This window comes from Arctopsyche grandis, chromosome 1, assembly GCF_051622035.1.
Source record: "Arctopsyche grandis isolate Sample6627 chromosome 1, ASM5162203v2, whole genome shotgun sequence".
Taxonomy (NCBI): domain Eukaryota; kingdom Metazoa; phylum Arthropoda; class Insecta; order Trichoptera; family Hydropsychidae; genus Arctopsyche; species Arctopsyche grandis.
In genome coordinates this window covers 13,062,435-13,077,332 of record NC_135355.1, presented here as the reverse complement: position 1 = coordinate 13,077,332, position 14,898 = coordinate 13,062,435, and the positions used below count along the sequence as shown (strand labels likewise).

Sequence of the window (14,898 nt, the reverse complement as noted above, 5' to 3'; positions counted from 1 at the left end):
GTCAACCCCAAATCACGAAAGCCACGAGTGTGTTTGATGGCTCGGCAACCTTTTTTATTATAACTGGGACATTAGTATATATGACACTGGGATGCAACACGTGGGCGTACATACTTCAGTAGGTACGTGGATATTGACCCAATTTTCTACCCATCGCATGTTTCCTACAATTCTGACCGGCTCTTAATTCAAACTTTTGTCCGACTAATGACGGTAATGTGTCCACTAAACTTCCCCGGCACGCATATTCCGACTTCAAATAAACGAAACATTATCGTTGAAAAATCTAATATATCCTGAATCTAACGAGACGTTATTAGATATTATGTACAAGATTTCGCATTTTTCATACGCGTACGCTGTTTTTTTTCTTTCGTCTAACATTCGTTTCAGCTTAAGAAATAAAATAAATTTACGCGACGTGTGTATTGTTAGTTCGGAACATTTTTTTTCTTTCAAATATATGTAGGCACTGCGTAAATAACGTATGAAAGCAAAACAAAAACGAAAATCAATACTACGCATGTACCTACATACATATGTAGCAGTGGGTTCCGCGATAAAACGTTCACGGACTTAACGCTCACCCGACATAACACTAAAGACATTAATACACAGATAAAACACTCACGGAATTATTCAAAAAATTTTATACGTACGAATAATTAATTCCTAACCGTTCAAAAATTCTTATAATAAAGTTTATACTTTGTAAATAAATTGAGATTTAACTGGTTTATCTAATATATATTTTATATATTAATCTGTGATAGGATAATTTGTTAGTTCGTCAAGAAACGTTTTATTGAATTTTGTAATTTTTTTTGTAAAAAATCACGTTTTCGTACGTACAAATAATTTCATTGCCGTTCTGGCGCGAGAGCATTTTGTTCCGTGAGCGTTTTATATGTAGGTAAATATAATGTCCGTGAGCGTTATATCGCGCGAGCGTCATACCGTGCGCGTTGTGTCGTTGAGCGTTCCGTGAGCGTGAAAGTCCGTGAGCGTTTTGTCGTGACACCCCTTACTAAGGGCCGGGCCGCACCGCTCGACTCGCGAACAACTTTGTTGGCGAGTTTTGTTGCTGGAAAATCTGTGGGTGCAGTCTTCCTTTCAACTCGGGGACGGCCTGAGACGGCCGCACGTGCTACTAGTTTTTTCACTATAGAGACTATAATACAATACAGACGTACAATACCGTAATACGTACAATACGCATTTAACGCATCTATTGTAATTTATTAGGATTTTCAACATCTCTATTATTTCAATTGTTAATTTTACACGACACAGCCACACACCCTGTCCATTTAAAATAATATGCATACTCATGCTTTATTGTCGTCGTAAGCAAGTCGAAAAAGTCTTACTTACCGTTCAGTATTATCTATTGTAATTTATTAGGGTGTTTAACATCTCTATTATTTCAAATATTAATTTTACACGACACAGGCACATCCTGTTCATTTAAAATAATATATATTAGAGATTTCAATATGATACAATGTGTAAAGACGATACAGTACAGGACCCGTTAAGAAATCATTGTTCAGAAGATTTATTACAGCAGCTCTATGCAAGTGTTGCACATGTCGAAAGAAACCGCTGTCTATTGTTAAATACACAAGGACACTGTTATTTACATTATCCACATAATTTGTAGACCACATTTTTTTTTAATTCTCTCTTTACTAATTGTATTTCGTCTCTTCTTCCTCGATCTCTGGCAAATTCCATTATTATGTTGTTGTTATTTCAAATTAATGTTTATTGTACTCGATAGATTTAACAAACTTATTACGTGCAATAAATGATATCTGAATCAAATTTTAGTTCAATTACCTCATATTGAGCAATTCATTGAGAAATTATCTCATAGATTGATCATTCATACAATAGAGGCATGTCGTAGATTGCTCGTGCGGTTGTTGGTGTTTTTTTTGTATGGAGTTTTTTTGATGGGTCCGGCATGTCGATCGTTGGTGTTTTTTTTTGTATGGAGTTTTTTTGATGGGTCCGGCATGTCGATCGTTCAGGTCATAAAATCCATGCGACCAGACCCAACGGCGTCAACTGATATCAACCGTCGTCGGGCTTTATTACCCGAGAGACCGACATGTTGCAGGGTGCGTTCCGATGAAATGTGACCCCATACAATGTGTATGGGATCGGTCATTTTGCAATTTCAGAACGACACGTCACGCCAACCAAGTTGTTCGCGAGTCGAGCGGTGCGACCCGGCCCTAATATGGTGAGGTACAATTCTCCACGTTTTTGCTGCACAGCCTTACTTACGTGTGTGCGGGGAACATACAAATGGACTCAGTATGACGTCACTTAGTCCCCTTGTATCCTGCTCACGCTCACGTTAGTAAGACTGCGCGATAAAAGCAGAGGGAATTTCACGGCACGCCACTGGTATGTATGCACATGGATCGGTGATTATTTCGCACAAAGCGATCACGCCACTAAAATCTCGGAATGGATAGAATCTTCGGGTGCCAGATATTCCGTATTCGCGATTTTCGTGACAAGGATTGTCGTGTGCGCGATAGCAATATGCGAAATAATCGGTTTACCGTATGTACATACATACATATTGTACATATAATCTTTATATAATCCCTATAAGCGAAAATTTACATTAAAAAATTACAATATATTTTTAGAATGCCGATTTATATTAGCATAATAAATTCTGTCATACTTTTTACAAAGAAATAATAACATCTTACTTCTACGAAAACTATTATATCAATATAACGTTACTTTGTTATCAACAACTTGTAAGTTGTTAAGTTAAGTTATACTAAGTAAATGAGTTTTCTAATGCGATGTTTATGTATCTTTAAAAAATATAATATAATGATAATTCAAGCAAACTAATCTATAAACCCAATAAAATATTGATTTTTCGTTTTATTTTTATAAAACTGTATGATGGCAGAAAGCTTTCAATTAAAAATTCATGAATCATTGTTTTCAGAAAATCAAGAAGTTTGAAGATCTCTATTTGTGACTTAAATTATTATTCATGTCTCACTTTGACAAATTCAAATTCAATAACAAATTCTAAACATCCCATTTTTCATCCAACATCCTTAACGTTTTCCGCCAGTATATCGACGACATGTATAATATTATCAACAAAGGGGAGTCGTTAAGAGGGTTGTACACCCGAAACCTTAATTTTGTTACCGTTCCTTTCTTCGATGTATATATTGAGTGTATGTATATATTGAGTGAATGCGACAATATATATCAATATATATATTGAGTGAATGCGACAGTTGTGCTTCGACCAGATAAAACGTGTTTTAAATTGACAAAATCGAGGTTTCGTATTCTACTATTTTCTCCTCCAAAACTGGATCAATTTTTAAAAAAAATTCATCATCGGTATGAGAAAGATATTTTCTGTGCATCTATCGGCGTATTTTTTTTTAAATCGACCGTTAAATAACCACGCTAGACTCTTTTCGTGGGTGTAAAAAAGAGGCGATTTTATAGATGTTTGGCGGCTCCTAGCTCCTATAAAAAATAATTAATCAAAAAAATAAAAGGATAGATGCACCCCAATGGTGGATATCCATAGCATATTAAAAAATAATTTCTCTAGTGCCATAATTGAGGTAGGGAGAAGTATAGTACGTTTGTATGGACAAGGCGCTGCTGTCCAGCCCTCTTAATGTCGCATACTTGTTCCTAATTATACACACACATATATAGAATTATTATTGTATGTACCGAAATATAAAAAATTTTGAGCATGCAAACTTTTTAGATTTTGAGCATGAAATCTCTTCATACAAACTAAGCATACATACATATGTACATACATACATGATCATTAAGACTCATCCCGGCAGATTCAAATTAGTCTAACCATGTAGGATCTTATCACGATAAAAATCCTTGAGTAATCCATCCATTTGATAATATACATACAACAATTGTATAATATGATAATAACCATATGATTCATCGATTTTCAGACATTCGGTGGACTCGGCAGTGTCGTTGCGCAGCCAACACCACGCCGACCGAATACGTTGGCCTGCGCGAGCTCGCTATTCGCAGAGGAGATCTGTATCCGACCTAGAACTAGCCAACAGACAACCGGCACCTCCCAGGTCCCACGACCTCGAGTATTTGGACAACCCCGCCGAGAACCTCGAATTTGCCCAGCGACGTTTGCAACCTCCGGCTTCCAGACCACAAAGACCCAGGGTCGACGACGACTACTATCGCCATTTGACTGCTAGCGCACAAGATCGCTGGTGGCACGGATCTCAAGGTATCCTCCAGGCTCCCGCAGCTTTGCAAGCTGTTCTCCCGCTTCCGGGATTACGACGATCCAGATCTTTAGCCGTCATTAGAGAAGAAGCTTGCGCGGCTCCTTTGATTCCTAGAGCTCGACTTGTCGACAAGCCGCTATACAAAGACAGGTTTTTAACTACAAAATTTAATTTCAAATACAATCCTATATTGCAATAAATCGGACTCTAGTCTTAGACTGATTGTATTTATATGATGCTTTTGTAATTACGTAGGGAGTTATGTTATCACCAGTGGCGAATCGTGCACAGGAGCTACAAGAAAATTTTCATTTATATATTTAACATACTCATTAATAATGAGTATGTGCAATATCTAATCATTTTCATTTTAATTATATTCACAAGTGGTAAATGCAATTTTTTCGTAATTTTTCTGGAGTGTGTAGCAACGCAGCTCATATGCACGAGTCGCCACTGGTCATGACTAAGGGACGGCGGTCGGTTTCTGTTAGGACAAAAAAATGGGTTCACCAATGTCAATTTCTATTGTCAATGTTTTTGCTCTCTAGCTTTCTAGGACAATAGTAATTGAGAATAGTTAGCCCTTTTTCTTGTAAAATGGAAACGCAACGCCGATATCCAGTCATGAACCATCCAAAATAGAACACTAGACGCGCCTTGTGTCTCCGTGCGCGCCTTATCTCAATTTTAGCGCGACTTTATTGTACATTACAATCAGCTGATAGTTTTAAAGTCAGAATTTTTATAGCGTGTAAATGTTTCCTCTATGAACAGGCCTGGTATTGCCACAGCCCAGAACACTAGATACAATAAAACCTCGCTTTATATTCATTATTAGTACAAAATAAAATAGTTTTTCTTCCTTAAACTCATTTTTACTAACCTCTTTTACGTTTCACTTATTGAATGTATTCTGAATCCACCAAGTTCCTAATTAATATGAAAATTAATTCATTTTAAAAATATCGTTTCAGATTTCTACCTCGCCCAAAGTTCCAAACCAAAGAAGAGGAATTAGAAAGAATATACAACAAATCTGCAACCAACGGTTACACAGACATATCCGATAATCCCAACCACCCACCGGAAAAAGCGGCTTTGGCAGATGAAGCTCTCTACCAAGAGGCAACCGACACTGGTGCTAATATTAATAACGGTTGGATAAACACCGATGGTATAATCTCAAGCACTTACGAGCCACAATTGGATGAAAACGCCTATCCAAGCGAGATCGACAGCTTGGACTCGAACTACATTCACAAGAATTACAATTTTGACGCCCACCATCATTACGGCACATACAAAGAATCATCCCCGGATACGACAGACCACGATATCGGATCCTCGGCAGTACGAGCACCGAAAGGGAAACCGCTGTTCATAACAACCAACGACGATAAAGACTCCCCTAACGATTACTATTCCGCAGAGTACGCGGAAACTGTGAAATCAGACACCGATAGGTCATCTAACAGCGTTACCAAATCTCAGACTAACTTCCACGTGCTCGAGCAGTCGAATAGTGAATATAACGAGAGGGAATCTTCCAACGAATCGTCCCTGAGACGGGTGTCGGCTCGAGAACAAAATGTAATAAAATCAGCCAGTCCATCTGATACGTCAGAGAGCGAATCAACCAAATCAGTGGAGCGTGTGACCACACCACCGGATAAAGACAACATCAGTGTTACGTCATACATATCTGTGGCACCGTCCTCTCCAGATACCCCACCCCGTCGTCTGGAAAACTTGGCTAACTCCCTGGCGGAAAAAATAGACGAATACTGCGAGAGTTTCGTCGAGATACCGCTGAATCTTCACAGTGTGTCCAGTAGTTTCAATAGTAAATCGTTCGACGACCTAAACAGTATATACACCCAAGTAAATAAAATAAAGCCGAACGTCGTCAAAGTCGAGCCCAAAGCCAAATACAAAGATACGCTCGAACGGCATCAGAAAAGCTATAGTCCGGCCGAGAATCAACTTTACAAACAATATTGTGAAAAAGAAGATAATGACACTTTAAAAACAAGATCCCTCTTAAGACAGGAAAGCTCGTCGAAAAATATAACGACAGAACCGTTTGTGACGACATTGATAGAAAATCAATATTACTCTTTGCCAGATATAAACGTTAGTAAAAGTTTGAGGCATTCCGAAAGAATCGATGATAAGCTGCGTCAATCGGAAGAGAGTGATACCGATTCATATTTAAAAAGACTAGAGATAAGTGAGGAAGCACCATCGAGTCTAAATGAGGCAGATCTCAAAGAGATAAGCGTAATCGAAGTGAAAGGAGAAGAGCAAAATAAAAATACGCTCACGCAAAAGGATAGGACTATAGAGGAGGCAGAGCTTCAAATTCACAAAGAAATCAATGGTGGAATTGAAGACGAACCAGAACCAACTCTTAAAAGTAACGACCACAGCGAGCAACTAGAGATATCAATACAACGGAATTCAATCGAAAAAATATTAAAAGTATCACGCGAATCTTCATCAGAAATCGGATCTTCGGATGACGATAGAAAAACATATTTTACAAACAAAGTTGCAAATATTAAGCACAAATTTTTCAAAGATAGTGAATTGAAAGACTTAAGCAATTTACCGCTAATACCCAATAATTATAGAAAAGAATTCGAAGCTCGAAGCAAAGAGGAAAACTCAAAGACGAATGAGACCGACACTGATGAAAAATATCCCTCAAATTCAAAGACGAAATTAATCACTGTTAATAAACCAAAAACTTCCATTGCAAAACATTATTCTTTGAGACAAAGAGATCCTAAAGCGGATAATTCTCCGAACATCTCACCCCCAGTTGAAGATACCGACAGCGAAGATTATAGCAAAACACAAACAAGTAAGATTTGCTTAACCACTAGTGCATTGGGTGCCCAAACACATTCGGCAGCTATATACGACGTCGTCTACAGAGAGAATAAACAAATCCAAAGAGTTCACAGCTTCAAAGCGAGAACAAACACATCATTTAGCGAAAATAGGGACGAAAATAATAAAACTATTTTGCCATTGAGCGGTCACCAAACAATAGTGTTTGATGGTCCTATCAAGCTCGGAAACAACCCTTTCAACCAAACAAAAGTTCCTAAGCATACAGAATCAAATGGCCTATCGGAAACATTACATTCACCACAACTGACTACTAAGAGTGACGACGAAACAAAGTACAGTGAAAATATAGTGGAATATAAAAGTTCATCTACATTCAGCGACTTTAATAGTGAAAACGACCACTATCATAGTGAAGGTGAGATCGACTACGTTCCAAAAAAACCGGTTATTCCCAGAGTCAAAAAAGAGAGAAGTTTCAGAATAGCAGCCGTACAAAATAAATTTGAGAGACCACCGAAAAGATTGCTAATAAAAGATAAGGCTTTACTTAAAAACATCGAAATGTCAAGACCTCAAATATTAAACGTTATGGACACTAGAAAGATGGAAACGCATAAAGTTAAAACAAACGGTATTGAAAATGGAATAAAAAGTTCAACGATGCACTTCAAACCACAGATTTATAACGTCACAGAAAAAGTAGACAAGGTTGTCAAAAACGATTTAGAATATCAAGAAAAACTGCATTCAGTAAAAAATTACTGGTCTAAATTGATAGATAAATCCGGAGACGAAATAGAGAACGAAAGCCAAACATCTGAAATAATGATTGCGGAAAATAGCACACGGGAATATTTACCGGAGGAAGAAGAAACTTGTGATATTAGTGAGTCGGTCGAAAATATAGTTAAGTCGATTGAAACCGTTAAAATTGTCGACAGTATCAAAAAAACAACGACCGAAACTGAAATTATCGACGATTGGAAGAAAATGAATGAACCAGAAAAGGAAAAAGCAGAGTTAGAAATCGAAGAAAGCACTCCGAAAAACATCGTTTATGATTCCGGAAAATTGGCGCGCAAAGCCATCAAAGAAACGTTCACCATAGCGTCGACGGAAAGTTGCGTCGATGATATAATAATCAAAGAAGACGAGGACTATAAGAGCTTCTCACCGGATATTGAAATCGTCGAACTGAAAGGCAACGACCGAAAGTACCACGGAGACAACGACGTAACCCACGCGACACTCATTAAATCGAAAAGTTACGATCAAGACTGCGGCCAATTCGACCACGTGCGATACAAAGTCATGAAGTCGGACTTGTTCCGAAAGAGCATGATAGCGGCGAACCACAAAAAGGAAGCCCAATTCGACGGTCTGCTCCAGTATCTGCAGGATTACAGTTTCCAAGAGCTGCTCGTAAACAACAACATCGTGATAATTGAACCAGTGAGGACAAAAGTGGAGGCGGGGGTCGGCGCTAAGAGACCCAACAGCTGCCGCATAACCAGTGCAACAACTAAACAGTTCACAGACTTTAAAGACGGAAACGGCGACGTGTCGAAGCCGAGAAAACTCAAACCAGGAATTAAGAGACATTTCTTCTACCACCCAATCAGAGTAAATAAAGAAATCATTGAAGAAGAGCTGCCAAATCCCGACACGGTCAAAACGGTCCGAAATATGTTCGAACGAACCCTCACTATGCGAAGACCGGGCGAAAGCTCCGATCCGAGCTTATCGCATGATTCCGACTCGTCGAAAATATCAAGTTCCCAAAAAAATCTCACAGACGATTTAAAGCTCGACAAATCCACCAGTCGAAAAAAAGCGATGAGGTACTTAACTATAGACACATCGTACGGCCATAGAAAATGGGACTCGGTCAGTTTATCCAGTGGAGTCTCCAGTGGTGATCTTAGTTCGAACAACGGACACGACTATGACACCGATGCTTTGAGTCCATTCCCACCAACGAAAGAAAACAACGAAAACATCTACTGTTCTTCAAGCGAGGAATACTTATGTGAGTCCCTGAATCCTAGTCTGTGTTATGAAAGTCAATACGTGAGCCAAGACATTTTACAGAAGATCAGAGAATGCGGAACGTCCATCACGTATTACGGAGGAAAAGTTTTGGACGAGCGCACCGGACCGGCCGTTAGTCCAATGACGAAACAGATAATGGAAGAGATCAGAGGACTTCAGAGGAATTGCTGTAGAGACTGCGAATCTTGCCAAACTAAATGTACCGGAGGGAAATGTGAATGTTTATTCACAGCAGACGCTGCCAGCGGTCGAAGCGAAACAGCATCCATAATAGAAGACGACAGAATCAGCAAATGTTGCGCTTGTAGCGAAATAGTGGAGAAAAACGACAGACATCAGACCGACGATAAGAGCTCCAAAACCAACCCGGATAATTATTTGGGATTTAAGTTTAAATTGGTCAAGTCTAACAGTTGCAGTAGTCGCTTAGAGCTAGCAGGAGCCGGAGACGACAGTTCTTCCAAGAAATTCAGGAATATCAGAAGAGAGGAAGACGATGGTTGTATATTATACGATAATGAAAACTCTGTGAAAACGAAGATATGCAGAATAGAAAGCTATCGCAAAGGTATTGTTGCATCCCCATTCAGTGAATCTAATCAAAACGAATCAAAATGCGAAATAACAATCAATAATCAAGTGCACAATCTAGAAACGGGAAAACTCAAGCAAGACAACACTATCGATAAATTAAACTCAAAAAACGTCACCGTGCATAATCACAGAACATTGGCCGAAGCTAACGAATCCAATATAGACAAATCTAAAGTCGGTAGAAATAAAAACGTGGACTTGGCGTTTGCGGTAAATACGCACGTAGCGCGATCACCCGCTAAGACAAACGAAATCAAAACCATATCCGAAAACGAAAAGATGAACGCCATGAAAATTGACGAAGAAGTAAACTTAGACGAGAACGGCGATGTAGAATCCACAATAATCAAGAATGATACTCATAAAAGCCACACTACAACCACGGAAAACAAAGATGTCATAACTGGAGAGCAAAAGACGGTGGCTGAAACAATAAAATGCTTTAGCGAGCCTTACACGTTTGAAAAGAAATTTTACTACATAAATAACGAGAGCATGCTAAATGGCGAAAAGAAGAATACCGGAAAATTCGGAGAGATGGTCTTTGAAGAATTTGAAGTGTTAGAATCGTCCTACGACAGTCTGAGAAACGCTAAACTAGAAAAGAAATAAACCCTATCTTTATCTTCCATTAGATTATACATCTTTCAAATACATACATAAACTGCAAAATTATATAACACGCGAAAACTGTTTATATGTTGCTCTTACTGCACTTGCATATACATAAATTGTTTCATAGTTAATTTGCATTTATTTGTATTAAATCTGTTACTGTTTTATTTAGTTTGTAGTAGCGGTGGGGTATATATATGTAGGTATACTAAATATAATAAATAAAAACTATAAGTAATAAAAAAAAAACACCATGTATGTATGTATGTTGAGAATATTTAATAAATATTTTCTCATATATTTTTTTATTTTAATGAAAATACCAGCATTTTTTTCTAATGTATGATAATAATAAATCCACACATAATATTTTATGCACATCAAACGCCACAAATGGAAAAAGGTTACAGAAAAGCTAGACAGTATTATATTACATTATTATGAATTTCCATGTGATAAGAAAACTTTTATATGATGTTACCCAGAATAAAGATGTATATAAGAAAAAAAATACTATTCGTGATCAAACCTAGTAAAATAACTTCGATAGGAATACGTTTGCGTGCTAAAACACACCAATATAACCTCTCCATTGTTGAAAATTACGAAAATGAAAATAACATCCTCGATAAACGAGAGTTGAATAAATTATTCAAAGTAACTAGCACCAACGACGAAGTAGCATGAATAATATAATTTATTCAACTCGAAATAGTCAAGAATAAATTTATTGAAAATATTTGTCAAACAAATTTAAAATATGTACTTCCAGCTATGTCGGAAATTTCATATTTTCATTCTTAAATAAACCGACGAATATATCGTCGATATACTGGCAGAAAGCTTTAAGTCAAAAATCCTTGTTTTCAGAAAATCGATTTTTTCGAAAATCAAGAGGTTTGAAGCTCGTTATTGTGTGACCTAAATCATTATTCATTATTTGACTTAACAAATTCTAAAATAAATAAATTCAATATCAAATTCTTAACAAATTTAATACATCCAATTGTTGACTTAACGTTATCTGACAGTATACCGATGATATGTACACACATATGTACATATGTACACACATACATATATACAAACATATGAAAAATATATCAACTAGAATAAATCAACCTACTTAACGGCCAAGCCGATGCGTTGTATTCAACACTGAAAAGTTATCCGAGCTGAGATTTAAAAAAATCATGAAACCCATCAATTTCTACAGTTAGTGAATGCATATAAAAAGTAAATACGCTATGCGAAAATCAATATTGTAGATATGTATTTGGTGTATATAAAATATCTGAAACTGATGAAGCAAGGCGAGTGCCAAAAATAAATACATTGCCATTATAAATTTGTATTGAGAAAAACTAAAGTGGTAAAAATGAAAATACAGCCATACAGGAATTATAACAATAAATCCAATTTTAAACCGAATAATCCGCTAAACATTCAAGCTTCGTTCGCAATTCACCTTCAACCCCGCTCAGGTCAATAATTTATCTTTAAAATAAACATAAAATCACCTCTATTTAGTCTTAATTCAAATAAATCCTACTAATCGCACAAGAATTACGCGAAAAATCGATATGAATGTGTACTGCGTATTTATAACTTGCAAACATTTATAAGAACAATAGATAAGTTTAAATCGAGGCCGAATTGTTAACAGATGATAAATTGCGGGAGCGATTATAATTCAGGTTAACATTTGTTTCGGTCGTTGTTTACCAAGATTTAAGGCTTCGAATTGCTTATGAAGTCGCGTATACAAACTTCACAAATCGGTTTTCGCGACGAAACTGGAAGACTTAACTGGATCATTCCGGGTTAGTTGAATTTTAATCACGATTATGAGTTAATCCATCTAACATAATCAGTGGTGTAGTGCTAAATAAAAAAAATAACCAGGTCGGTGTTTAATTTTTATGACCCCCCTCACTTTTTTCCTTACTAAAAAAAAAGTTGTATCCTAATATTGGTAGTTGAAATATTTATAAAAAAAAATCAAATAATAATTAACAAATATTCTTACTTGTTGAAATTATGATGTATTTTTTTTTAATTTCATAAAAACTTCCATAATGCACCCTCTTCAACATCTTTGATTTTACAAAACCCGTGTTTGCGTGTCAACAGCAACATTTGCTTTTAGCAATGCAATAACCATGTACATATGTACATATACATACATACATACATATGTCACAAAACTATCAAATTTTAACATATGAATATTCATTTAAGCTGAGTTCCCTCATTTTATCTATCCTCAAGTGCGTATGGTCAATAGTTCAAAGCATGTTTTCTTTCGAAGTTTTGGGTGGTTTTAGATATTTAGATAAAATCAAATAAAGTTCATTAAACGTATTTAAAGTTTTGAATGTGCAAAGATTACTATTCGATTGTGGTCATGGAGTGTTATATATTTGGAATACAAAATTTTATATGAAATTTTAGTCAAAAACAAACAAAACAAAAACTCTAAAAACAATATTTATATCAATCAATGTGCCAGAGCGGCGACCTGGCTCAAAAAGAAGTACCAAGTCGGCGACCTGGCCCGACTGCACCACTGAAGATAATCAAACAAGATAACAATTTTGAATTCCTGCGAACTTTCGCAAACTCCCTCGAGAATGTTCAATGACGAGTAAAAATCTAACAACATACATAAATACATACATATGTATGTACATCGTAAAAGTTTCACGTGATTTTCTCATCACTAGGCGAATGACATTTAATTAAAAACAAACATCACTATGGAGTGTTTGCTACAACCGTTAACGATTCAAATATACAGACTAAATATAGTCACGGTCGAAACTAGACCAGATTTACCTCAATTAAAAGCACTCGTTATTTAACACTCGAATTATGTATAAATGAAAATACAAATATTAAATTTGGTCTATTTTAAATAGACTACACTCAATTCGGGTACATAAAATTGAGTGCATTATAATCCGCTTAGTATGCGCCATAGTATATGTATATATATATATATATATATATATATATATATATATATATATATATATATATATATATATATATTGCCCAGACAGTTAATTTAAGCGGTTTCCTTTGTAGCGATATGCGTATAGGGAGATTATCTGTAGCAAGCAATAGATAGATGTACTGTATACCCATGTATGTTTAAATTCTAGAAACGTTCGTTCAGATCGAATGACCCGAGGGTAATTTATAGCCTTTTGAACAAAAACAAGAATAAACAAAAAATTATTCCGAATTTACAACTATTGGAAAAATAATACGAAAAATGATCATGTTCGATTTTCAAACGAGAAAGCTTACTCGATGAGCTTGAAAATGAAAACTCGCTGTTCTGAAAAAATCAGATTATCGTATAAATGTAAGTACATTGTTTTATACGTAGAAATAAAATTTAATTTTCAAATCAAATATTGTATAAAAAAAAATACGAGAAAGAAATGTGGTGTTTTAATTTTACAGCGAAGACGATCATAATTCGGACGGTTGTATGGGATGAATGCGTTCGCTGAATCATTTTTGAGCTAGGAATATCGGGAAATTGTCTGGAAAACTGCCCGAGGTAAAAAAGCACAATTCCTTGCTCCATTTATATTTAAATATATTATCAAAAAATAACAAAAGAAGCACCTATGTATGTACATATATTCAAAAAGTATCAAATTAATTCAGAAACATGATTACCAACATTTTGTACACGGTTTTATTTGACTAAATAAATTATGTAACGTAGATATTAGATGATTGGTACCTGTCCACCAATACTCGTCTAAAATTTACTAACAACATTATATATATATATATATATATATATATATATATATATATATATATATATATATATATATATGTACATACATGTATGTACATATACATAATTAGCCTCACTAGGAAAACTTTTCGATGTAACTAGTTTTCGGCGTTGGCTGGGTGCTTATTAAATAAAATAAACCGCTTCATCAGTATACAAAGCAAGAAAAGAAAAAAAGCATGGTTGAAAATAGTGAACCATTTTCTTTGCCAAAAGCATTGTCTCAACGCCGATCTTTGGATATAACTCATTATTCAAACATAGATATGTAAATCTGGCCCGAAATGACATACGTATTTACGTACATACATACATATATGTATTGCTGCCCAAAAAAGTTGTCAAAATCCAATGACGAATCTATACTTGCTGGATATCTTACATTGAAATCTATTTAATTTTAGAATGAAAAAATGAACTTTCTTTTAAAAAATTTTGCCTAAAGTCTTGAATATGTTTAAATAGATTTTGACATGTAAATAATATGCACATAAAGAGAAGTTAAAAAAATATTTGCCTTCTTTTCGTTCCCCCCATAAAAAGCCCAGAATAATTGTTGTCCCAAAGCTTGGAGGGCATTAGCCTAAAGTCCTCCTTCATCTAAATCCGACTCTATCTAAATATCATCATTTTTCCAAAATGTGCAGTGTGTGC

The 14,898-nt window shown here is 35.8% G+C and overlaps 1 protein-coding gene across 1 annotated transcript; it reads left to right on the top strand.

The window, feature by feature from the left end:
• The first annotated feature begins 2,248 nt into the window (after positions 1-2,248).
• jv (javelin) lies at positions 2,249-10,714 on the top strand. The gene is made up of 4 exons (XM_077438149.1): positions 2,249-2,256; positions 3,996-4,448; positions 5,276-9,459; positions 9,529-10,714. Exons 1-4 carry the CDS (start codon positions 2,249-2,251, stop codon positions 10,416-10,418), a joined length of 5,535 nt encoding a protein of 1,844 aa, XP_077294275.1. The 3' UTR covers positions 10,419-10,714.
• The last annotated feature ends 4,184 nt before the right edge of the window (positions 10,715-14,898 follow it).

Coding starts and splice junctions, on each gene's coding strand:
- jv (XM_077438149.1), top strand. Junction 4,449..5,275: donor AAGCCGCTATACAAAGACAG/GTTTTTAACTAC, acceptor ATATCGTTTCAG/ATTTCTACCTCGCCCAAAGT. Junction 9,460..9,528: donor CACAGCAGACGCTGCCAGCG/GTCGAAGCGAAA, acceptor GTAGCGAAATAG/TGGAGAAAAACGACAGACAT.